Source organism: Capra hircus, chromosome 22 (genome assembly GCF_001704415.2).
Source record: "Capra hircus breed San Clemente chromosome 22, ASM170441v1, whole genome shotgun sequence".
Taxonomy (NCBI): Eukaryota; Metazoa; Chordata; class Mammalia; order Artiodactyla; family Bovidae; genus Capra; species Capra hircus.
This window is the reverse complement of record NC_030829.1, coordinates 55,423,422-55,451,380: the sequence shown is the minus strand read 5'-3', so window position 1 is coordinate 55,451,380 and position 27,959 is coordinate 55,423,422. Positions and strand designations below refer to the sequence as shown.

The following is a 27,959-nucleotide window of genomic DNA, read 5'->3' as shown; positions in this document are numbered from 1 at the left end:
TGCAGAAAGTGGTGCTTAGCAAAAACACAGCTCTTTTAAAGGAGAGCCATAATTGCCATCCTAAAAAATAACTGTATGACACAGTACCAAGTAGAACGTGTGTGTGTGTGTGTGTGTGTGTGTGTGTGTGTGTGTGTGTGTGAGTCGCTCAGGCGTGTCTGACTCTGTGCGACCCCATGGACCGTAGCCCGCCAGGCTCCCCCAGGCAAGAATACTGGAGCGGGTTGCCATTTTCCCCTCCTGGGGATCTTCCCAGCCCAGGGATCAAACCCAGATCTCTCGCATTGTGGGCAGATTCTTTACCATCTGAGTCACCAGGGAAGCCAAGTAAAACGCAGCCTGAAATGAATGCTGGGATCATGAAACCTGCCAACTTTCGAAACTGAGAATGAACGATTTCAGGCAAGTTGCGTTATGGAATCTTGGAATTTGAACATCTCAAGGATATACCAATATAGCTTGTTTTATTAACTTCTATAAATCAGTGTTTTCTCTCTCTGGTTAGACAGAGTTTGAAGCTTATTTGGCATTTCCCACAGCACAATGCTGAACTCACAGCTGGAACTAAAGCAGTACATGTGAGCTGCTACTTGATGAAAAACAACCCTAAGAAGGAAAGTCACAGCAAATTTTATGAAAAGATGGCTAAGTCATTCACAAGTTTGATTAGACTCGGCCTTTGTACAACAAGCTCAGCAGTTTAAACAGTATGTGGTGAGCATGTCAATGGCTCCGTGACTTGGATGTCTTGTGTTTCATCAACTTTAGGGTCATTTCCTCTGGTTCCAACTGGGATAAACGGTCAGCTAGGAGCCATGGGGGACTGGGGTCCATCTTCAAATATGCGAGACCATTCTCAACAGGGTCTTGAAAGTAAAGGTCAGAACTCTGTGCAAAATTCCCTGTTCAGAGAGCAACATTTTAAGAGGGTAAAAAGCTGAGTGAGGCCTCCTAATACCTCATGGGCAGAGTGTACTTACCAAGAGCTAAACTAGCTACAAAGAATCTAGCAATCTCCGCCTAAGACCCTTTCCTTATGAAAAATTTATGAGGTGGGTGTTTTCAAATTTTCAATCTACGACTTGAGATAAAATTAATTCATCACCACATGCTTTTCAAGTAAGTATTTTCACTGCATCCATGGTCGACAGCTTCTCTTCACAGTACTAAGTGAGACAGGAGGACTTTATCTGCCAAACCAAGCTACCAGTTTTGTTCTTTTTCTCCAAGCCGTATCTCCACCCTGTCTCTAATACCATCTAGTCATTTTCACTCATTTATCCCACTACCTCAAAACCATCACAGCCCAAGAGAAACCGACCTCTGTGAATCCGGCACGCCCTCCCCCAACTACCAGCCCCCTTTTTGCACCCTGCTCCTCACCCTTCTTCCAGCAGACCCAACCTGGCGATCTGTCTGTTCCTCTCAACAGCACTATCGTTAAGCTAGCACAAAGGCAATCATTTTTGGATATTCGATGATGGGAGGGTCAATCTCACTAAACGTGGTGGATTCCGTCTTGAATCTCTCTCTCAGCCCATTCTCTCTGTGCCCCTTTCTATGAAAATAAAGGATCTGCAGTCTCTAGTGGGATCAGTTTTGCATTCCTCCTGCATAAAGGGGCCATACCTGGGGAGAGAGACCACAGATGTTAAGGGAGATGAAAAAGTTTAATAACAGTGAAACACTTTCTTTCTTTAAAGTGAAAGGAATTACCCTGCTACAAAATGGATGAACCTAGAAAACATCACGCTAAGTAACAGACATCAGACACAAAGGCCTTAACTTGGTTTGGTTTCAGGCTCTTGAAAGTGAAGTCGATCAGTCGTGTCCGACTCTTTGAGACGCCATGGACTGTACCCTGCCAGGCTCCTCCATCCGTGGAATTTTCCAAGCAGGAGTACTGGAGGGGGTTGCTATTTCCTTCTCCAGGGGATCTTCCCGAACCAGGGATCGAACCTGGGTCTCCCGCATTGCAGGCAGACTCTTTACTGTCTGAGCCACAATGGAAGCTCATTCAGCCTCTTGATGAAGGTCAAAGAGCAGAGTGAAAAAGCTGGCTTAAAATTCAAAACTAAAAAAGCTAAGATCATGGCATCCAGTCCCATCACTTTGCAGTAAATAGGAGAGGGGAAAAGTGGGAGCAGCGACAGACTTTATTTTCTTGGTCTACAAAATCGCTGTGGATGGTGTGACTGCAGCCATGAAGTTAAGACACTTGCTCCTTGGAAGAAAATCTATGACCAACCTAGGCAGTGTGTTAAAAAGCAGAGACATCACTTTGTTGACAAAGGTCTGTATAGTCAAAGCTGGTTTTTCCAGTTGTCATGTAATGAGAGGGTAACAGGCAGGAAGGCTATGGGCCCCCAAATGGAGGAAACAGGCTGCAAATATCAGACATTAAAAAAAAAAATCTCTCTCTTGAGTGGCAGGAGGAAACAAACTACAAATATCAAGATTTTTTCCCCTTCTCTATACAAAATTAAAAGGAGGTTCCTTTTAAAATTCTGTGTTGCCATAATGACACCTGGTTCTACCTGAACTTAACTTTTCTCAAACCTTGAGCTAACCAATGCATTTTTCTTATGGAAATGTTTTTCTTATGCTATGTTAATGAACTATGTATTTACCTTCAGTCAGTCAGTTCAGTCGCTCAGTCACGTCTGACTCTTTGGCACCCCATGGACTGCAGCCAAGCCTCCCTGTCCATGTATTTACCTTAGATTCTGTCTTTCTTCAAGTCGGTTTGCCTAAGACTCAGAACCGACTTGACAAACCAGTCTGTTTTATTCAACAAACTAGTATGTTTTACTCATGCAAATGTTCTCTTAAGCTATGTTAATGAGACTATGTTATTCCTTGGAAATCCACCTTTCTCCAAGATATACAAGATATATGTCAATCGTTTTGTGGTCCGGGATGACTCACCTTGTGCCCATGTTATCTCAAAATGCATGCTGTGGGTGAGGGGCCTGGAGCCACTGTCTGAGTTTTGAGACACTTCCTTTCTCTAATTAGCAGCCTGCTAGTAGGTATGTAACTTCCTGCTAAAGGCTAGCAGGGGGGCACTCTTTCTGCCCGCTTCTGATGTCTATGTCAGAAGCATTCTCTATCTCTTTTATACTTTAATAAAACTTTATCACACAAAAGCCCTGAGCGATCACGCCTCGTCTGGTTTTGAACTGTGGTGTTGGAGAAGACTCTTGAGAGTCCCTTGGACTGCAAGTATATCAAACCAGTCCATCCTAAAGGAAATTGATCCTGAATATTCATTGAAAGGATTGATGCTGAAGCTGAAGCTACAATACTTTGGTCACATGACATGAAGATCCAGCTCATTGGAAAAGACCTTGATGATAGAAGAAATTGAAAGCAAATGGAGAAGGGGGCAGCAGAGGATGAGATGGTTGCATAGTATCACCGAGTCAATGGACATGAGTTTGAGCAAGCTCCGGGAGATGGTGGTGGACAGAGAAACCTGACGTGCTGCAGTCCGTGGGGTTGCAGAGTCGGACGCGACTGAGTGACTGGACAGCAACAACACGTGACATATCCAGGAGAGGAAAATCCACAGAGACAGGAGGGAGGTTAGTGGTCTCCAGGACTGGAAGGAAGGAGGCAGCGGGAGGGAGGAGTGACAGCTCAGTGGGCACAGAGCTCCTTTTTGTGGGGATGAAAAGTACTAAGCTCGACAGCGACAGTAGCAGGACTGTGAATGTACTAAGAGCCACTGAACTGGACATGCTGAGAGGGCGGACTTCACGGTACGTGACTTGTAAGTCAATAACGCTGTTATTGAAAAGTGCATTCAGGGCTTCCCTGGTGGCTCAGTGGTTAAGAATCCGTCTGCCAAAGCAGGAGACACGGGTTCAATCCCTGAGTCGGGAAGATCCCAGCGGCCGCGGGGCAGCTAAGCCCGTGAGCCACAGCTACTATGCCGGCGCGATAGAGCCTGGGAGCCGCAGCTACGGAAGCCCGCGTGCCCCGGAGCCTGTGCTCGGCAACAAGAGAGGCCGCCACAGTGAGAAGCCTGCGCGCCGCAGTGAATAGCCCCCTCATCGCAACTAGAGGAAGCCTGTGCGAAGTATCAAAGACCCCGTGTGGCCAAACATAGGCAAACAAACAAACAGTCTCTGATATCGGATGACTCCAACTAAACGCTCAAGATGTCAGTAACATGCTTTAGACTCCTGGCCTCTGAGACCTTTATCCCAAGGACACCCTGGCCTCCCTCTCCTGTTCTACTCCTTCCCCATGCTTTCCCTGCCCAAACCTTCTTTTCAGAGACAGCCTACTTATCCTATCCCGACTAACTGGAAAATCTGGTCCCTTCCAAGGAAAGCTTTTTGTTGACATAGTTACTCCTCCAGGCAGGAGTAACTGTTCTCTCAGCACCTAATATGCAAATGTCTAAAGCGTTTTTTGCTGACACTAGAGTTCAGTAGTCGCGTCTCTGATGCACACACTGTGAGCTTGTCTCGCTAAGTTTTATATTCAGTTACGAGCACAGTGGACTGCTAGCGAGTTTTCAAAAGATGTTCAGTAAAGGCTTTCTCTTTTGAAAACTAGCACTGTACAAACATTTTATAAACAATGTATAAAATGATACTGTCACATATAATTATCTGGTCGAATCTTTTGCAAGTGTGATGTTGATGAATGAAACCAGTGAGTCCAAGAAGAGAATTAACTGGGCATTCCTCATTGCATTGCTTCCCTGGTGGCTCAGAGGGTAAAGCGTCTGCCTGCAACGCGGGAGACCCTGGGTTCAATACCTGGGTTGGGAAGAGCCCCTGGAGAAGGAAATGGCAATCCACTCCAGTATTCTTGCCTGGAAAACCCCATGGACAGAGGAGCCTGGTAGGCTATAGTCCATGGGGTCACAAATAGTCAGACACGACCGAGCAACTTCACTTTCTTTCTTTCTTTCTTTCATTCCATCGCCAAAACAAGTTGGGACTTTTCCATATGGGATGCAGAAGTTTGTATCTTTATTACTGAACATCTGTAAATGTACTGAGAGTTAACTGTGCAAATCAGCACAAGACCTTCACGCAGGTATGTGGATACCTTTTGATATTCATATTTATTCACACACATTTTTCACAGTGAAGTAGAATAACATAGGCAAGACAATGACTTTTGTTGCTAGGAGGTCTGCTGGTAAGCATTCTTTTTTAAAAACATAGCCCTATTTCAAATTTTTAAGAAAAAGAATAATCCTTTTCTAAGATAGGGGTTGCAAACTCCAATACCAATAAGAGTCATCAACTGAAAAGCATCTTCAAAACAGCACTGTCACTTAAGAATATCTTTTGGGCAAGAAAGCAACAGCAGTGTTTGTCTCCACGAAGGGAACTGGGTGGTGAGGGCAGGTGTAGAAGGAAGGTTTCCTTTCCACACAGTGTTTTTATGCCTTTAAAACCTTGAATCAAGCACATTATTTAATCTATAAAATTGGCTTTTTGGCTCCAGCCAACTATCACTATTAAGGAATGCAGGCCTGGGGTTGCCAGATCGGATCTTTCAAAGAAGTTGGAAATGGGAAAACTCACATTTTTATGTAAAACTCTTAATTTTTAAAATGTTGGCTTCATTCAGAATTTAACACATGGGAGGCCAAACAAAACACACGTGTGAGCCGTATCTGGTCACAGGCCAACCAGTTTACCATCTCTAATCTAAAACCTATGTGTGGCTTATGACTGCAAAACTATAAATGTACTTTAATGGAGGAAAACTTCAGAATGAAAACTCAGACTGTGGATGAGGTCACTCCCCCTTCCTGCCCTCCCATCTCACTGCTGTTGCTTTCTTAAACTGCCCCTTCGCCTTCTGGGTCTTCAAAAAGGCAACTAATATTTGACCAACCAAAACGCAAAACAAGCCACGTTTGATCAATGAATATACCCTTTATCCTAGCATCCGGTCTGTTTTTAAAGAGTGAAACATGGTAGGCGGTGGCGATGGGGTTGATATCAAGTTGCAATTCTTCTAGGCAACCAAAGAGAAGTATGTGAATTATTTCTACGTGGGTGGAAAAATTCTCCCCGCCAACTAGTCAAACGCCACTAGTCCCTCACCATCAGCCCTGTTCAGGAGACAAAGTGCAGCCTTGATCAACCTAACATTCTGAACCTTCTCTGGGAAGCCAATCCCAGCGCTGGGGAAAATCTCACCGTCTCTTAAAGGCCTGCAGAGACACCAGTCATCTGCTGAGAGTGAGGCTAAGAGACTCTGTGTGGGCCTGATCACAGGTCACAAGTGGAAGACTGCCTCTGCTGGATGCCCAGAGGACACCGGGGCAAGACAAAGAAGAATCACTTTCAGTTCTACGACAAGCACTAGAGAAGTGCCATCACGCCTCTATGGTGAGGTGAAAACTCTTACTTCTATCTGCTGAGAGCTTCGGGAGATTTCATTTCGGCATTTCTGTGTGGTTTTCCTAACCTCGGTGATAGGTCCACTCTTATAAACAGCAGTCTTTTCACTACTAGCTAGTCCGGTGGTGGGCTGGCCCACCATTCACTCACCCCTGGGGCCTCCCCCAGTAGTAAGGATACACAGATGGTAATCAATGAACAGGACTGGGGGTGATGGTAATTCTACAAATGTCCTGCTCCCAAAGGACACAGGCACCCAAGCTTTTCTTATGTTACTTGAGGAAATGCTATGACAGGCCACGTTTTCCTAAGAGCTTCTTTACCCAGGTTACTGTGGGAGAGGGCTGAGTCAGGGGGATGTGTTGATTTAATCTCATTCATCCATCTTGAGGGATCCCTGGTAGCTCAAACGGTAAAGAAGTCCCCTGCAATGCAGGAGACCTGGGTTCAATCTCTGCGTCAGGAAGATCCCCTGGAGACGGGAATGGCAACCCACTCCAGTATTCCTGCCTGGAGAATCCCATGGACAGAGGAGCTTGGCAGGCTACAGTCTATGGGCTCGCAGAGTCAGACACGACTGAGCGACTAAGCATCCACCTTGAGGAACTGTTTTGCCAAGTGACCGGGCAGTGCCACACATACAGAGCATACTATTTTCTGAGAACAGCAAGCATTTGGAAAAGCAAAATGATCATCTACCCTGTAATCCCAGTCTTTAACAAACAAACAAACCACGATTATAGCAACCCAGGAAATTAAGATTTGCAAAATATTCTAAATGGCAAGCAAAACAAAACTCTCTCAGGTTGTAACTGAGGAAGCAACCTCATGGTGGTCTTCAGGGGCCCAAGAGGACGGATTCGCTTGTGAAACAAAAACCAGGTGTGTTCTCAATGAACATGGCTGGAGTCCAGTGTCTCCCCTGACTTGCATTTTGATGTACGGACATCACAGCCAACTCGGCATCGGCCACAGGCATGCTGCTCGACCGAAAGAGCCGGGATGCTTGGGAATCGATAACCCGGTCTCTCATCAGCAGTTTTGTGCATCTGGCACTCACCACACAGCAACCTGCACACAGCAGCATCCAGCCACTGCAAGAGGCTCACTCTGACTCATGACTACCAGACCGACTGAGCAATCTGGTTCTAAGGAGAACATTCATAATTAACCACTTCCTTCCTTTTCTGTAAATCTGAATACCAAACAGGCTTTAGACACGTCTGTCTTCTGAACAAGATGCTTGTCTTAAGTCTTACCTCAGCAGCCTGGGTCTCTTGATGCAGCAACGTAAGACCGGTCAAGTCCTCTAAGAAGGAATGTGAAGAATTGAACACCTTCGCCAGGAAGTTAAATCCTTCTCGTTCATACTGATCGAGAACCTGTAAAGACATTTATGAGTGAAAGTGTTAAGTCACTCAGTCATGTCCGACTCTTTTTACCCCATGGACTACAGCCCTCCAGGCTCCTCTGTCCATGGAATTCTCCAAGCAAAATACTGGAGTGAGTATCCATTCCATTCTGCAGGAGATCTTCCTGACCCAGGATTGAACTGGGGTCTCCTACCTTGCATGTGGATTCTTTACTGTCTGAGCCACCACGGAAGTATATTAGATATATATTAAGGAGGAAGTAGGATTTAAATGCATATGAAAAGATTTTTACTTCTAATAATCACCTGTCCAAAAATGGAACTAAAACAAGAATTAAAAATTAAATATGGGAAAAATCAATCTGTCAGGCAAAAACCTGTGAGGGTTTAATATTTATCATTTTCCCTTTCTTAGAAAGAATGACAATACCATCTTCCAATTTAGATAACAGTATTTATCAGACAAAATAAGTTACATGTAAATTCACTAAAAATTCTAGAAGAGTAGAGGTTGCTGATTCTAAAGTTCACTTTTTAGGAGAAAAGTAATAGGCAATTATTTCCTTGTGTATTGACAGATGAATGGATAAAGAAATCTTGGTACGTATATACCATGGAATACTAGCCATAAAAAGGTATGAATTTGAGTCAGTTGAAATTGGGTGGATGAACCTAGAGCTTGTTATACAGAGTGAAGTAAGTGACAAAGAGAGAAACAAATACTGTATATTAACGCATATCCATGAAATCTAGAAAAATGGTACTGATGACTCTATTTGCAGGGCAGGAAGGATGGACTCATGGACACAGCAGGGGAAGGGGACAGTGAGACAAATTGAGAGTGTAGCACTGAATTATATCCACTATCACGTGTAACAGAGATGGCCAGCAGGAAGCTGCTGCGCGACACAGAAAGGTTAGCCACGCTCTGTGATGGCCCAGAGGGGTGGGATGAGGCTGCTGTTGAGACGGAGGCTCAAGAGATGGGCGGCACGTGTATATTCATAGCTGATTCACGCTGCTGCATGGCAAAAACACAACACTGTAAAGCAATTATCCTCCAATTAAAATAAATTAATAAAAGAACAAACAAGCAAAATTATAGGCAAGAGAAGAGCCAAGAAAAAAGTTTTTTAAGGATAAAGGGAAGCGAAGGGACAAAAGGTGGGAAATGAGACCCACCAGTTAGTCAAATCCATTAAAAATGATTTTTTTAATGTAAAAATGAATTTCACCAGGCGTATCACAAAAATGCTGCCCAAACAGCCAATAAACTTATGAAAAGTTGCTCAACATTACAAGTGACAGCTAAAAGCTGCAATGAATGACTGCTTTGTGCCCACCAGAGTAGCTCAGATGAGCAAGACAGAAAACAGCAAGCGCTCACAAGGATGCGGAACAACCACTATTCTCTCGGGATGAGATGACCGCCTTAGGCGTTTAATATTTATATGCCCTGTGATCAAGAGATTCTTAAAGAAGGCTGAGTGCCAAGAATCAGTGCGTTTGAACTGCAGTGTTGGAGAAGACTCTTGAGAGTCCCTTGGCCGGCAAGATCAAACCAGCCCATCCTAAAGGAAATCAGTCCTGAATATTCATTGGAAGGACTGATGCTGAAGCTGAAGCTCCAATACTCTGGCCACCTGATGCGAAGAGCTGACTCATTTGAAAAGACCCTGATGCTGGGAAAGATCGAAGGCAGGAGGAGAAGAGGACGGCAGAGGATGAGATGGTTGGATGGCAACACTGATTTAACGGCCATGAGTTTGAGCAAGCTCTGGGAGATGGTGAAGGACAGGGAAGCCTGGTGTGTCCACGGGGTTGCACAGACTCGGATATGACTGGGCAACTGAACACCACTAACCAACAAAAAAATGTGCACAGAAGTGCATCAGAAGACCTGAACAAAAGTGTCCACAGCAGCACCATTCACGACAGCCCCAGCAAGGAAAGACTCCAGTGTCCATCCACAGGAGACTGAATGAACAAACTGGCTCATTCATGCAACGGACTCACACAGAGACACGCAAACGTACAGCAACTGCAAGCAGCAATACAGGTGCTTCTCACAACCAACGGTAAACAAAAGAGGGAGGCGCAACGCACACTATAGGACTGCAACGACATGAAGCGTCTTTAAAACATGAACCTGTGCTGTTAGAAGTCAGGAGCGTGGTGATGCAGTGAGGGACTGGAACTGGAACAGGGCACAGGGGAGGGTCTGAGGTGCTGGTAACTTTTTCTCTTTTATCTGGGCTCTGGTTACAAAGATACACCTGGTAAAAACTTTCAAGCACTTTTTCATATATACATTGTCCTTTGATCAAAAGATCAAAAGAGGGACTTCCCTGGTGACGTAGTAGATAAGAACCTGCCTGCCAGTGCAGGGGACAAGGGTTGACCCCTGGTCCAAGAAGGCGCCACACGACACAGAGCAGCTCAGCCTGTGGGCCACAGCTGTGAAGCTGCGCACCCCGACTGCCGAGCCCTTGCGCCCCAGAGCCTCTGCAACAAGAGCAGCCAGCACAATGAGAACCCCCGTTCGCTGCAACCAGTGAAAGCTCACACAAAGCCACAAAGACCCAGTGCAGCCAAAAGCAAAAAACATCAAAAGATAGGAGACCGGCAGTCTTTTGAGGAGAGCAATATAAGAACATGACTGCTTAGAAGTGATTACCACACTGAGGGATTCAGCGATCACAGAAACTCTGAATTACAGCAGGTGAAGGAATTCATAGGGCCTGGACTCCATCTCAGGCCTGTTCATGCTGACCATGCTCGGCCACCGTTCCAATGGACTCTGAACTCTGTGTTTAGTGCTTATGAAAACAAACAACAACAGAAGGATAAGACCCCATCCAGACAGGGGAACCTTGAAGATCGTATCTAGGTTACTCATCGCCTAAGAGAAAACATACACTCATCACCCCTTCCTGCAGACAGGCCATAAATTTTTCTGTATCATTCAGAGTGTAACCTTGGGTTTATTGATTATTGGCTAATTGTTTGACTGAGCACATGAACACACAGCATGTGAATGATGGGGTTACTGGGATTGTGTCTTTTCCTTGGTTTATGTAAGTCTCAAGGAATTTGGAGTGGTGGGTCCAGACACGTACACATGGAGTACCAAAGATTTTCAGAAATGCTGGTCGGGGTCCTTGGCTAAGAGGAGACTCTGCCTTGGGCACGCCAGTGTAATAAACTGCACTCCACTATCTGCACTGTCCTTCTGAGTGAGTTTGTTTCCCGGAACGTGTGGCTACAACAGAGGTACATAGTGAACCAGAATGCCTTGGAAATTCTCTCAAAACTCAGAGTAAATAAAGAGACAACTGCTTCAAATACACAGCAGACACTGATGATACATCCCAGAAATCAACACATGAACGGAAAGGTTGGAAAAGCAATGACACAAAATACAGAAAGAAGAATTTTTTTAAAAATGTCTCCATGCAGAAATGAAAATGTAGAAGTCCTTCAATCCAGCAATTCCACTTCAAAGACTTTTCAAAGAATTTTTGCTGTTGTTGAGGCTTGCGGAATTGTGATCCCCTCCCCGCTTCCAATATTCTTTAGTACTGAGACGGTAACAGGCAGGAAGGCCAGGGGTCTCCAAATGGAGGAAACAGGCTGCAAGTGTCAGACATTTTTTTCCTCTCTCTTGAGCGGCAGGAGGAAACAAACTACTAGTGTTACATTTTTTCCCCTTCTCTATACAAATTTAAAGCGAGGTTTCTTTTAAAATTCTATGTTGCCACGATGACACCTGGTTCCACCTGAACTTAACTTTTCTCAAACCTCGAGCTAACCAATATATTTTTCTTATGGAAATGTTTGTCTTAAGCTATGTTAACAAACTATGTATTTACCCTAGACTCTGTCTTCAAGTAGGTTGCAAACCAGCATGCAGACAAACCAGTACGTTTTACTCATGCAAATGTTCTCTTAAGCTATGTTAATGAGAATGTATTTGCTTGGAAACCTACCTTTCTTCAAGATTCTTGTCAATCATTTTATGGCTGGGGACAACTCAGCTTGTGCCAATGTTATCTCAAAATGCATGTTGTGGGTGAGGGGCCTGGTGCCATTCTCTGAGTTTTGAGACATTTCCTTTCTCTAATTAGCAGACTGTAGTAGCTATATAACATGCTGCTAAAGACTAGCAGCGGGGCACTCTTTCTGCCCCCTTCTGATGTCTATGTCAGAAGCTTTCTCTATCTCTTTCATACTTTCAGTTAAAACGTTATTACACAAAAGCTCTGAGCAGTCAAGCCTCGTCACTGGCCCTGGACTGAATTTTCCTCTGGAGCCCAAGTATCCCGGCATTTTTCGTGGTTCAGCAACAACCTTTCAATATTCAGCTATTTTTTCTTTTATAAGGTGAATATTTCAAAGAAAAGCTGATGATGAGCATGTTGACTCTTCAGTGGCATGCCCACCCCATCCCCACTTAAATCCTGCTTGTTGTTGGTCAATCGCTCAGTCTTGTCCGACTCTTTTCGGCCCCATGGACTGTAGCCCGCCAGCCTTCTCTGTGCATGAGATTTCCCAACCAAGAATACTAGAGTGGGTTGCCATTTCCTTCTCCAATATTTTGCTTGCATGGGCACAAAGGCTGATGCGCAAGGATACTCACAGCAACACCATTTGCAACAAGATTCGAAATAACCACCCCTTTAAAGGTGCTGACTAACTAAACTGCAGTATATTTACGGTCAAAGACATAATCAGGATGCATTAAAAGAATGAGGCATTTCTACAGTACTGATACAAACTGACTTCCAAGACAGAGATATATTAAAAAGCAATATCCAGACCATGAATCTAGTACTGATGCTTTTAAAATAAAGGGGGAGGAGAGGAAGCAAGGGAAATGCACATATGCAGGGGCTTTTTTTGCATATAGTATCCCTGGAAGAACAGACACACACACACATATACACCTGACAACAAGCAGTTGCTGTTGTATATTCTTTTACACTACTTGAGTGTTTTTAGACCATGTGCACATATTATCTATTCATATAATATCATAATCTCAAATTATTTTTATTCATTTTTTCCTTTGGTGCCAGAGAAAGGTCTTAAAAGAAAAGGATGAAGAACTCTAACGTCCTAATGAGGAAGCTGGAGCTGGAGGGGAGCAGTGGCTCCTTGTGGGCACAGGAAGTGTGTACGTAGGGACCAGAGAAGTGGCCGCAGTGCTAAGTTAAGGAGAATAAGGAGCTGGGTGCTGGGGAGCTCTAGGGTTTAGACAGTAAAGTCCAGTGAGGGCCAGTCAGCTCTGGGGTCAGGTGGTGAGGTCATCTGCTGCCAGAGAAGGGGACGTGGTGGGCCATGGAGCTGGAGGAGGGTAGTGATGGTCTGGGACAGCAGGGCGAAGAATGGGAGAGGGGCAGGTGGTCAGTGGTGCACAAAAGTGCTGACAACCTAAAACCCCCATTCAAGACAAAAATCATGAGTTTGGTGAGAAAGATATTTAACAATCCATCAAAGCTTGGGGACTGGCCAGAAAGGGTCAAATAATTTGAGGCGCTAGTGAGCAATTAAAAGACAGTTGCCTCTTGGAAGGAAAGCTATGACAAAACTAGATAGCATATTAAAAAGCAGAGACATCACTTGGCCGACAAAAGTTTGTAGAGTCAAAGCTGTAGCTTTTCCAGTAGTCATGTACAGATGTGAGAGTTGAACCTAAAGAAGGCTGAGTACTGAAGAATTGATACTTTTGAAGTGTGGTGCTTGAGAAGACTCTTGAGAGTCTCTTGGACAAGAAGGAGATCAAACCAGTCAATCCTACAGGAAATCAACCCTTACAATTCATTGGAAGGACTGATGCTGAAGCTGAAGCTCCAATACTTTGGCCACCTGATGCGAAGAGCCGACTTATTAAAAAACTCCCTGAAACTGGCAAAAATTGAGGGCAGGAGGAGAAGGGGGTGACAGAGGCTGAGATGGATGGATGGCTGCTGCTGCTGCTAAGTCGCTTCAGTCATGTCCAACTCTGTGCGACCCCATAGACGGCACCTCACTAGGCTCCTCTGACCCTGGGATTCTCCAAGCAAGAACACTGGAGTGGGTTGCCATTTCCTTCTCCAATGCATGAAAGTGAAAAGTGAAAGTGAAGTCACTCAGTCATGCCCGACTCTTAGCGACCCCATGGACTGCAGCCTACGAGACTCCTTCATGGGATTTTCAAGGCAAGAATACTGGAGTGGGGTGCCATTGCAACACCGATTTAATGGAGATGAGTTTGAGCAAACTCTGGGAAATGGTGAAGGACAAGGAAGCCTGGTTTGCTGCAGCCCCTGGGGTCGCAAAGAGTTGGACACGACTGAACAACAGAAGTGAGTAGTCATGAAGGGGCCTGAGGTTGTTGAGCACAGACCTGCAGGCGGGAGGCACAGAGAAGTGGAATCCCGGAGAGCTGGAGGAGCAGGGGGGGACTCTTACATGCCAAGGCATCAACAAAGTACAGTTTTTGGCCGATTAGCCACAGTAAATTAATTGGACAACCCAATGCCTGGATAAAAAAGCATTTAATAACTGAATTCCTCAGTAATTAATGAGATTCCTTACAAACCAGAATGTTATCTCAGGAAAAATGTGCATAGAAATTAGGTGACCCTTTTCAAAATGCCAAGAGCTCTGTGTTTAGTGATCATCCCATTTCTTTTAAAGAGAGATGACAGTAATATTGCTATTTTTCAATTGACATCTAGTTCAATTATAATGTTGCGTTAGTTTCAGATGTACCGCAGAGAGTGGTTCATATATATGTATTCCTCTTCAGATTCTTTTTGCTTATAGGTTATTATAGAATAGTGAGTGGGATTCCCTGTGCTATGAACAACAGGTCTTTGCTGGTCATCTGTTTTATACATAGTGGCTTGTGTATGTTAATCTCAAGCTCCTAATTTATCCATAGCCCCATTACCATAATCATAAGTTCTCTCTGTTAATCGTAAGTTTTCTCTGTGCGTGGAAGTCTGTTTTGCAAATAAGTTCATTTGTATCTTTTTTGTTTTAGATTCCACATAAACGCAATATCATATGATATTTGTCTTCCTCTGTCTCCCTTCACTTAGTATGATAATGTCTAGGTCCATCCAGTGATCACTTATTTCTGAGTGAACTATTCAACGCATTAAACAGCTTCTTTCTGCCAGGTTTCCAGTAAGGCAAAAAAAAAAAAAAAAAGACACGGGAATGAAAAATGGACAAAAACTTTGATTAAAAAAAAAAAAATTGGAGTAACTCCAGAGATGACTCTTTGTTGGACCTTAATTAAACCTGGAGATTTCAAGCCTGTGTTTCCACAGATAATTTTGTAGTGCTACAAATCTGGATGAAGTGGAAAAAACGAATGGCCAGGGCAGAATGAGTGAAAGCCTTCCCCATAATCAGGATGTACAGAAAGTTTGATGCTGAAACATTATTAATAGCTCTGGCTTGAAAAATATGTGGAAAAACTTAACCCTCCAGGGGCATATTTAATCATGCAAGAGTTTTCCAGTATTCCCTTTATGTGCTGGGAAGTTAATCTGTGTTACGAGTATAAGCAGCTTATAAAATGTAGGAGGATTTTTTTCCTCCTCCACAAACAGCTCAACCTTAAAGGAGAAAAAAATGTGTTTTAAATTATCAAAAAAAAAGAAAAGAAAAAACTATCACAATGAATTTGAGCACTGCAACAACCTGTCATAAAACATAAAACATATAATACCTCTTAAGTAAGTTATATAATATGTGGTCTTATACACATTACATTTTGGTAGGTTATAAGTATTCTACAGATACTAGGACAGTTTGCTAAGTAGAGAAATAATAACTCCTTTAAAGATATGGATCCTTTCCTGATGGACACAATTTTCCTTACTTAACTATGGCAACCTACCCCCGTATTCTTGCTGGGAAATCTCATGGACAGAGGAGCCTGATGCGCTACAATCAGTGGGGTCACCAAGAGCCGGACACAAATGAACAACAGCAAGGCTATGCCACTCTCCATGGCACACTGACTTGCCATGGGCATTGAAGGAAACGCTCTGCTTCACTGTCTTGGTAATCTGGCGCTGATCACTTTTAAATATCAACCAGATGCTCGGTAACTTTGTTTCTATTTCTGTATATGTCAGTGACATAAACCAGATAATGGATAAGAAAACAGCTTCCTATGGAAATGCAGCTATCATCTTAACTAAATCAGTTGCCGTTAAGTTCCTCTGTTTAGACACAGGCTTTACAACGTCAAAATTTTAAAAAGGAGGACAGTTCTGAGTTCAAGATACATAATAGCAGGGGATGATTCATGGGTGGAAGAGTGGGAGGTACAAATGATTCAGTACTAGACAGGTTACAAGGACATATAGTACAACGTGGGAGACAGCCGCTAGTTTGCAATAATTGCAAATAGAGTATAACCTTTCAGAAACATATAAATTTTTTAAAAGTGAGTCTGAAAAGATATAAATGAGATTTTAAAGTTAACTAGTTCTTTCCTGTAAACGGATCTAATTTCATAATGTAAATAAAAATATAAACGAAGTTTAGAAAACATACCAGTATGTCAAAAACTATAGCATTAATCAGGATAATACCTGGCATGTCAAAACCACAGTACAGATGACTCTCTTGTTCTTTCCCTAATGTCACTGTATAGTGTCCATTTTTCTTAGGTATCCAAATCTAAAACGGGTACAATGGTAATTTAGAGGATATGGGAGATTTTAAATCAAAATGTTGAATAGCTTTCAAGTTTCAACAATGGAATAAGAGTTCCAAAACTCTGGGGATTTTCATTTCTTACAGTGCAACACACAACTATACTAAAAAAAAAGCCAAATAATATTGTATCTTGGTGTTGTCACATACCACACTCAGAAATCTACTGAGGTTAATTGAGCAGAAGGAAAGAGACTGAAAATTGGGAGACAACATGCAATGGGCAGTGATTTGCCAACCGTGGGCAAAATTTCGTCTTTCTGAGTCTGTCTGCTCATCGCTACAATGGGTTTGTCTGTTGCTTAGTCGCGAAGTCGTGTCCGACTCTTTGCAATCCCATGGACTGTGGTCCACCAGGCTCCTCTGTCCATGGGAAGAATACCGGCGTGGGTTGCCATTTCCTCCTCCAGAGGATCTTCCTGACTCAGCGACTGAACCTGCGTCTCCTACACTGGCAGGAGGGTTCTTACCACTGAACCACTGGGGAAAACCTAGTGGGGATAAAACTCCAAGCCTATCTGTCCACTTAGATTAAAAAAAAAAAAGATTTTATGACTTCAATCACTGACTAAAAATGGTTTACAAAGGACAATAAAAACGCTATTCCTTTATTACCTTTTCTGCACTTATTCTCATGATATAATTATTATCACCTAATAGGGTGTGATACGTACAGCAAATACATGACAAAATGACACACAGTGACACTGAGAAAATATCCGAGTAAGGATCTCTGAAAATACTCTCTTCCATAAACGAGGCGTATTTATTTAAGAAAAGCAGCTGTAAAAATAAGGTTTGTGGCATTTTAACTTGACCAATTCCCACCCCTTTTCCCCTTCTAGCTTGACTGTAACCTTGAAAACCAACACCATCACAGTGAAAACTAGGCTGGTAGCCAGCGGAGGAGATACATCGGTGCTCTGAAGGAGCTGTGACCCCATGTTCAGAAAATTGCCACCTGTTTGTAAGGAAGACCCCACTCACTTGCTGTCTTTATTTGACTTGACTCAGAAATCACTATATGTGAAAGCCTTTCTCCAGGTACCAGTTGTTGAAAAGTATCAGGAGCAACTGTTTAACACTGATCTGCTGAGGTGGTAAGTGACAGTTAAAGCAACAATAAGCTGACCAAAAAGCTTAAAAGGAAAATCTGGTGAATCCCACAGTCTTAGGTATCTAGAAGATAACACAGGAGCATAGAGCTAGGTGCATGCCCTAAGTCACATATGTGCTCAGGAAAGATCTGAGAAGGCCTAAGCTCTCACCTCTAGCTGATCAGGAGGATCTGGGCAGGTAGGAGATGAACAGTAAGGCAGAGTCCCTAACTGCCCAGGCGAGCACTGAAGACACGCCCCGCCACACAGAGAGCCCCCAACAAAGAGTGGAGGGCTTACTGGTTCTGTTAGGGGAAGCACACTGATTGAAACCGCCCACCCTGGCCAGGCACCATCGTAACCATTTGCATGAGTTGTTTTAGGACAGGAGATCCTGATAAGGAATACGGAACTAATAAGCCACCAACCTGAAGAGTTTAGGAAAGGTCGAAAGGAGACACCACGTGTCTGTGCACTTCCCAGAATCCCTCTTGCTAGCATCCATTTTGGCAGAGTGATGTGTGCGCCACCAGGAGAGACTCTGAATTAGAATGATTGGCCAAAGACCACCCGGAAACTAATCCCATCACCATAAAACCCGAGACTGCGAGCCACGTGGCAGAGCAGTTCTCCTGGGTTCCCTTACCCTACTGCTCTCCACCCGGGTGCCCTTTCCCAATAAAATCTCTTGCTTTGTCAGCACATGTGTCTCCTTGGACAATTCATTTCCAAGTGTTAGAAAAGAGCTGCAACAGTTCTAGGCATTTCAGGAGATCTCTGTCCAGTCGTTAAATGGCCACTAAGTTAACTGGGCATAAAGGGCCACACAGGACAAAGACTACAGACGTAACGAGATTAGCTTAGAGGACTCACTGAAGAACAGACAGCAGGAGCAGCAAGGAATGGCAACAAACCTTAGAGGAGGAAGAAAATCCGGTTCCCAGAACTTTTGCACTAGATTGTTGAAGATGTCCAGCTCTCAACAGAAAATCACCAGTTATGCAGAGAAACAGGAAAGTATGTCCCCCACACAAAACAAAAAGGAAATCAGTTTACAGAAACTGTCCCTGAGGACCCTACTAGACAAAGACTTGAAAACAGCTGTTTTAAGTATGTTCAAATAACTAAAAAAAATCATGTATAAGTAACTAAAGGAAAGTATGAGAATGCTACCTCACCAAAATACAGAATACCAATAAAGGGAAATCATAAACAGCAACAACAACAACAACACCCAAGAGACATTCTGGAATTGAAAAACACAACTGAAAAATTCATGACTCTCAACAGGAGATTTGGGTTAGCTGAAGAAAGAATTACTGAACATGAAGATAGGTCAATTGAGACTATCCAGTTTCAAAACTCTTTCAAAAAATTGCAGAGGAAGGAACACTTCTAAACTCATTCTATGAACCCACCATCACCCTGATACCAAAACCAGACAACAACATAGAAAAAGAAAATTATAGGCGAATATTACTGATGACCATAGATGCAAAAAATCGTCAACAAAATTCTAGCAAACAGAATTCAACAATACATTAAAAATTCCAAACACCATGATCAGCTGAGTTTATTCCAGGGATGCAAGGATTCTTCCATATACACAAAGCAATCAATGTGACATACCATATTAACAAACTGAAAGATAAAAACCATGTAATAATCTCAAGAGATGCAGAAAAAGCCTTTGACAAAATTCAGCACCCACTTATGATTAAAATTCTTCAAAAAACAAGCACAGAAGGAACCTACCTCAACACAGTTAAATCCATTTATGGTAAGCCCATAGCAAATTGTATTTTCAGTGGTGAAAAACTGAAAGCATTCCCTGTAAGATCAGGAACAAGACAAGGGTGCCCACTCTCGCCAATATTATTCAACATAGTTTTGGAAGTCCTAACTATGGCAATCAGAGAAGAAAAAGAAATAAAAGCAATCCAGATTGGAAAAAAAAGAAATAAAGCTCTCACTGTTTGCAGATGACATGATACCATACACAGAAAACCCTAGAGATACTATCAGAAAATTACTAGAGCTAATCAGTGAATTTAGCAAAGTTGTGGGAAACAAAATCAATACACAGAAATCACTTGCATTCCTATATACCAACAATGAAAACTCAGAAAGAGAAACTAAGGAATCAATCCCATTCACCACTGCCAGCAAAAAGAATAAAATATCTAGGAATAAACCTACCTAAGGAGACAAAATAAGTGTATACAGAAAATTATAAGGCACTGATGAAAGAAATCAAAGATGACATAAACAGATGGAGGGATATTCCATGTTCCTGGGTTAGAAGAATCAATATTGTGAAAATGACTATACTACGAAACGCAATCTACAGATTCAATGCAATTCCTATCAAACTACCAATGGCATTTTTCACAGAACTAGAACATAAAATTTCACAATTCATATGTAAACACAAAATTCCCTGGACAGCCAAAGCAGTCTTGAAAAGGACGAATGGAAGTGGAGGAATCACCTTTCCTGACTTCAGATTATACTACAAAGCTACAATCATTAAGCCTCTATAGTACTGGCGCAAAAACAGAAACATAGACCAATGGAACAAGATAGAGAGCCCAGAAATAAACCCATGCACCTATGGGTACCTTATTTTTGACAAAGGAGGCAAGAATATACAATATAAAAGAGGCTAAGATAGCCTCTTCAGTGAGTAGTGCTGGAAAAACTGGGCAGCTACATGGAAAAGAATGAAATTAGAACAATTCCTGACACCATACACAAAGATAAACTCAAAATGGATTAAAGACCTAAATGTAGGACAGAAACTATAAAACTCATAGAGGAAAACATAGAATACTCGATGACATAAAGCAAGATTCTCTATGAACCACCTCCTAGAGTAACGGAAATAAAAACAAAAATAAACAAGTGAGACCTAATTAAACTTAAAAGCTTTTGCACAGCAAAGGAAACTATAAACAAGGTGAAAAGATAATCCTCAGAATGGGAGAAAATAGCAAATGAAACAACTGACAAAGGATTAATTTCCAAAACATACGAGCAGCTCATACAATTCAATACCAGAAAAACAAACAACCCAATCAAAAAGTGGGGAAAAGACCTAAACAGACATTTTTCCAAAGAAGACATACAGATGGCTAATAAACACATGAAAAGATGCTCAACATTGCTTATTATTAGAGAAATGCAAATCAAAACTACAATGAGATATCACCTCACACTGGTCAGAATGGCCATCATCGAAAAGTCTACAAACAATATATGCTGAAGAGGGTATGGAGAAAAGGGAACCCTCTTGCACTGTTGGTGGGAATGTAAATTGATACAGCCACAATGGAATATGGTATGGAGATTCCTTAAAAAACTAGAAATAAAACCACCACATGACCCAGAAATCCCACGCCCAGGCATATACCCTGAGAAAATAAAAACTGAAAAAGACACATGAACCCCACTGTTCACAAAAGCTAGAACATGGAAAGGAAAGGAAAGTTGCTCAGTCGTGTCTGACTCTTTTCAACCCCATGGACTGTAGCCTACCAGGCTCCTCTGTCCATGGGATTTTCCAGGCAATAGTACTGGAGTGGATTGCCATTTCCTTCTCCAGTGGATCTTCCCGACCCAGGTCTCCCACATTGTAGAACATGGAAGCAACTTAGATGTCCATTGACTGATGAATGCGGAAAGAAGCTGTGGTACATATATACAATGGAATATTACTCAGCCATGAAAAGGAACACATTTGTGTCAGTTCTAATGAGATGGATGAACCTAGAACCTATTATACAGAGTGAAGTCAGTCAGAAGGAGAAAGATAAATATCGTATACTAACGCACATATGGTAAGTCAGTGGGTAAAGAATCTTCCTGCAATGAAAGAGATCTGGGTTCCATCCCTGGGTTGGGAAGATCCCTTGGAGGAGGGTATGACAACTCACTCCAGTGTCTTGCCTGGAGCATCGTCAAGGAGAGAGGAGCCTGGTGGGCTATAGTCCATGGGGTTGCAAAGAGTCAGACACAACTGAGCAACTAAGCACACACAGCAACTCATATATGCGGAATCTGGGAAAGATGGTACTGATGAATTTATCTGCAGGGAAGCAACGGAGAAACTGACAAGGAGAATAGGCTTATGGACACTGGGGGTGGGGGTGGCGTGCAAGGAGAGGGTGAGATGTACGGAGAGAGTAACATGGAAACTTACATCACCATATGTAAAATACACAGCCAATGGAAGTCTCTGTATGGCTCAGGAAACTCAAACGGGCTCTGTATCAACCTAGAGGAGTCGGATGGGAAGGGAGATGGGAGGGAGATTTAAGAAGGAGGGGATATATGTATACCTATGGCTGATTCACGTTGATGTTTGACAGAAAACAACAAAATTCTGTAAAGCAATTATCCTTCTATTAAAAAATAAATTAAAAAAATTAAAAGTGATGGAGAAATTAACACACTCCAAGGTAAAGAGAAAACAGACAGTTAATCACTAGAAAACCTGCCCTGTCAGAAAAACTAAAGGGAATTCTTCTGACTGAAATGAAAGGATATTGGACAGTAACTCAAATCCACATGAAGAAAACATTACAGGGAAAAGTAACTGTATAGATAAATACAGAAGACTAAATATATTTCTGTTGCAATTTTTTTCCTTTGTGATTTAAAATACAAATGCATAATGCAATAATTATAAGTCTATGTTGTTGTAAAATATACAAAGATGTAATTTGTGTGACAGCAAGCACAAAGGAAGGAAAGAGAAACAGATATATACAGGAGCAAAGTTTTGGATACTAATGAAATTAAGTTGATGTTAAACAAAATTACATTGCTATAAATTAAGATTTTAATTGCGATTTTCAGGACAGCCATTGAGAAAATAACTGAAAAAATTTATTATAAAAGAAAACACAAGGCATGAAATACAAGAAAAGTAATGTGGCATGTCCGAAAATATCTAGTTAACACGGAAGGAGATAATAGAGAAACACAGAAAGAAAGACGTAAGACACATAGAAAACAAACAGCAATACTGCTAATGTAAATCCTGTCTTATCGGTAATTACATTAAATGTAAATGAATTAAACACTTCAACTAAAAGGCAGACATAGCAAGATGCATAAAAAAGCATATCCAACTAAATGTTGTCTACTTGAGATGCATTTTAGATTCAAAGACACAAATAAGCTGAAAGTAAAAGAAGAGAAAAAAGTATTCCATGCACTTTCAATAATGCAAGAGAAGTATTAATAAGTTCTAGAGACCTAATGACATGGTAATGATAGTAAACAATAGTATATTGTTTACTTGAGGTCTGCTAATAGGATAGATTTGATATTAAACTTCTCATACATACACACACACACACACACAATAACTGCGCTCGTTGGAGGTGATGGATGTGTATTAGCTTGACTGTGGAGATAATTTCACAATACATACATATTTCAAGACATTAATTTGTATACCTTAAACACATATAATTTTATATGTCAATGATATCTCAATAAAGTTGTTGCGGTTTGCTTTTGGGGCCATGCAGTGTGGCTTGTGGGATCCAAGTTCCTCCAATCAGGGATTGAACCCTGGCCCCAGCAGTGAAAGCACCATCTTAACTAATGGACCATCAGGGAATTTCCTAAAGTTATTTTTTTAAAAAAGATATCGCATGCAAATGGCAGCCAAAAGAGAGTTGGCTAGACTCTCTTTCGAGAGAGTCTAGACTTTAAAATTGTTAATAGAGACAAAGAAGAACATTATCTAATGATAAAAGGGTTAGTCTATCAAAAATGTATAATAATTATAATCATACATGTACCTATCAAACAGCCCCAAAATAAACAAAATAAAAATTGACAGAATTGAAGGGGAAAATATAAGTAAACAACAGTTAGAGAAGTCAATACTGAACTTTCAATAATTATTATAACTAGGGAGAAGATCAGCGAGGAAACAGAAGACTTGAACAAAACTATATTCCGGCTCGATCTAGCAGGCGTCTGCAGAATACTATACCCAGTGACAGAAGAACACACATCCTCCTCAAACGCGCCCGAAGCGCTCTCCAGGATACACAGTGTGCTAGACCATAAAGAAATGAAGTCATGCACTACACGCTCTCCAGCTACAATGGAATGAAATTTGTTATCGGTAACAAAGAATCTGGGAAACTCACAAATAAGTGGATATTAAAAAAACACACTCCCCAAAAGCAGTGAATCAAAGTGAAAAACCACATGGGAAATCAGAAAATACTTTGAGATGAACAAAAAAATTAACACAACATACCAAAATGTATGAGATGTAACGAATGCACTGCTTAGAGAGAAATGTATAATGATAAGTGTCTATAATAAAGAACAGTTTCAAATCATCAATTTTACCTTTCACCCTAGGAACAAAACAAAGCAAAAGTCTAGCTAAATATGAAGCAAGCACAAGGAAGGAAATATAAAAAATTGAGCATAAGTAAAATGTCGGTTTCTTGACACATCAACAAAATCGACAAATCTTTATCTAGACTGATCAAAAATCTGAAGACTCAAACTATGAATATTGAAGGTGACAGAGGGGACTATCAATATTAGAGAAATAAAAATGATTACAACACCATGAACAACTGTATGCCTAGATGAAATGGACAAATTTATAGAAAGATACAAAGAACCAAAACTGACTTGCTGGTGAATTTTACTACACATTTAAAGAATTAACCAAACTTTCACAAACTTCCAAAAAACAGAAAAGCAGGAAACATGTCTTAACTCACTCTCTGAGGCCAGTCGTATCCTGATGAATGAGAGAAGACATCACAAAGAGAAGTCCCTTATGAATATAAATGCAAAAATCTTGAGTGGAGTACTAGCTGAATGAATCCAGCAACATAAAAAGAATTAGACACCTTGAGAAAGTGGGATTTACTCCTGGAAAGCAAGGCTGGTTCAACACATAAAAATGAGCTAAGGTACTATGCCATATCATGATAATAAGCAGCAAAAACCACATGATCACTGAGACACAAAATGCATTTAACAAATTCCAGAACCCTTTCATGACAATACACACACAAACGAAGAACAGAAGAGAATTTCCTCAACCTGCCTAAGAGCATCAGTACTCATCAGTACGGTGAAAGACTCAAAGCTTATTTACAACATCAGGAACAAGACAAGGATGCCCACTTTCATCAGCTCCATTCAACACTGATTTGGAGGTCTGACTCAGGGTAATAGGCAAGAAAAAGAAATAAAAGACATCTATCTTGACTGAATTAGGGGAATTTCCTGGCAGTCCAGTGGTCAGGCCTCAGCTATTTCACTGCTTTGGCCAGGGTCCACTCCCTATATGCACGCTGTGTACAAAGTGGCAAACACAAACAAACAAAGAAAACCCACCGAGTCTAGATTTGGAAGGAAGACATAAAACTATCTCTATCTGCAGATGACATGACCTTATATGGAGAAAGGTCAAAGGAAACCAAAATAAATTAAAAAACCACCTTAGAACAAACTAAGTACAGCATGGCTGCAGGATACAAGAGCCATATTAAAAAAAAAAAAATCAACTCTATTTCTATATACCAGCAATAAACAATTCTAAGAAGAAATTAAGAAAACAACTCTATTTTCAACAGTATCAAAAAATAAGAGGTGGGAGGTGGGAGGAAGGTTCAAGAGAGAGGGGACATATATATACTTATTGCTGATGCACGCTGATGTATGGTTGAAGCCAACACAATATTGTAAAAGCAATTAACCTTCAATTAAAAATTAAAAACTTAAAGAAACATTAAAATACGTAGGAATAACTGTAACAAAATAAGTATAATGCATGTACACTAAAAAATAAAAAACTCCATTGAAAAAAATTAAAAAAACAGAATTAATTCAAAGACATCCCAAGTTCACGAATCTCAAAACGTAGTACTGGTAAGATGGCAGTACTCCCCAAATTGACCTGATATTCAATGTAATCTCAGATGGCTTTTGTCAATCAGATATTGACAAACTGATCCTAAAATTCATATAGAAATGTAAGGGACCTAGAATAGCCAAAATAATCCTGAAAAAGAACAAAGTTGGAGATCTCACACTATGTGATTTCAAAACTTACTAGAAAGATACAGTAGTTGATACTATGAGTTACTGGATATACAGATCAACAGAATAGAACTCAAAGTCCAAATATAAACCCTTCCCTTTTTTTTTTTTTTAAACAAAAGTGACAAGACATTTAATGGAGGCAAGAATCATCTTTTCATCAAGTAGAGCTGGAACAATTGAGTATCTACTTGCAAAAGCTTGAAGCTAGAACCATACTAATAAGCCATATATGAAAATTAACTGAAAATGGGTTATCGGCCTAAATTTAAGAACTAAAACAAATACACTCAGAATAAATCGTAGTAAATCTTCATGATCTTGGGTGGGACACAGGTTTCTCAGTTATGACAACAAAGCCATTGGCAACCAGAGGGAAAAAAAATTAGGACTTCATCAAAATTAAAAACTATTGTGCTTCAAAGCATAGGTTAACAGTGAAAATACAAGCTATGTGAGAAAATATTTATAAATTATAAATCTGATAAGTTTGGTGTTCAGAATATATAAAAAGCTCTCATTAACATATCAATAAAAAGACAACTCAATTTAAAAATAGGCAAAGGAATTTAATAGCCATTCCTCCAAAAAAAAGCTATAAAAATAGCCAACAAGCACATGAAAAGATGCTCAACATCACTGTTCTTTAGGGAAATGTAAATAGAAATCACTAGGCGATACCGCTTCATGCTCAGTAGGGTAGTTATAATAAAAAGGAGACAATAACAAGTGTTGACAAGGAAGAATGGAGAATCAGAGCCCTTGACACTGCTGACGGGAACTGAAAACAGTGCAGCTGTTGTGGGCAACAGTTTTGGCAGTTTCACAAAACGTTAAACATAGAGTTACCGTATGACCCGATAATTATACTCTTAGGTACACAACCAGGGGAACTGAGAACATTTGTTCACACTAAAACTTGTACACAAATGTTTATAGCAGCATTATTCACAATAGCCAAAAACATCTGTAATAGCCAAATATTCATGAGTTGCTAAGTGGATAAAAATATGGTATATTTATACAATGGAATAGTATTCACCCATGGAAACAGATGGAATGCTGACACAAGCTACAACATCGAGGAACCTTGAAAATATTATGCTAATTGAAAGAAGCCATTCACAAAAGACCACATGTATAATCCTCTTCATATGAAATGTCCAAATAGGAAAATCCACAGAGACAGAAAGTGCTTGCCATGGTCTGGGGAAAGGTTGTGACTGGGGATAGACCTTTGTTTTGGGGGTGAAACTGTTCTGGAATTAAGATAGTGTGATGTTTGCACAAACTTGTAAATATACTAAAAAAGCCGATGAATTTTACATTTTAAAATGGTGAATCTTAGGGCACATGGATTTTATCTTAATTAAAAAAATAAATAAAGACAATCAGCTGTTAGTATGACAGGGTATCTATAAAGCAGCCTGAGTAATTAAAAACACTACCTGGATGGCTGGTGGAAGGGAGGGGAAAAGGGATGAACTTAGCCCTGCCCCCATTAATCTTTGGACTGCTAGGGCATGCTTACTCAACATGTGTCATTTCCAATTAGAGTCTTTTGGAGCTAAATAAGCACCAAGTCTAATTTATCATTTTAAAAGATTAACAATGCTTCTGAAGATTCTTGGGAAAATAAAGAAACACATATGGTGAACAGAAAGGGAGAGAAACAGAAAGAGTAAGTTCACTTGAGGAGGTTTCCTAACCTTTAAGTTTTAGGGACTAGAAGAGGATCAAAGAACTAGCAGAGAGCTTTTGTAGAAAAGTTAATCTGGTCCCCATTCCCCTAAAAATGGGGGAAAAAAATATGCCATGAGCAACTTTATCCAAATCTATAAACTAACTCTTTTTAATTCTAACATAAAAACAAAATGAGATTTTCTCAAATAATTTGACTTTACAAACTTGAGCTGGTTAAAAAAAATACTTGAGCTGGCTAGTGAACAGGATATTATAATGACCAAAATATTTACAAATGGATGCTCTGACCAATTAATCCACTCTTGTAAAGCTCCTAAGTTTGAGGAGGGCTTGTTTTTATTGGGGTAAAATGTACGTGACATAAATTTATCATCTGAGTGCACAGTTCAGTAGCGTCAAGTACATTCACACTGTTGTGTAATCATCACCACCATCCATCTCTGGAACTCCCTTCATTCTGAAAAACTGAAACGCTGTACGCATTAAACTCCCCATTGCCCCCGGCCTGGCCCCTGGCAACCACCACGCTACTTTATGAGTCTGACTACTCTAAGTACCTGATTCAGTGAAGTCATACAGTCT

At 41.1% G+C, this 27,959-nt stretch overlaps 1 protein-coding gene across 7 annotated transcripts in view; it reads right to left on the bottom strand.

The window, feature by feature from the left end:
* The window catches only part of ATG7 (autophagy related 7), a 269,786-nt gene that overhangs the window by 112,951 nt on the left and 128,876 nt on the right, over positions 1-27,959 (bottom strand). For all 7 annotated transcript variants that reach the window (XM_018066978.1, XM_018066977.1, XM_018066973.1 and 4 more), the window contains one exon: positions 7,643-7,765. In XM_018066978.1, coding sequence (XP_017922467.1) covers positions 7,643-7,765 — 123 coding nt within the window. The remainder of the gene's footprint in view (positions 1-7,642; positions 7,766-27,959) is intronic.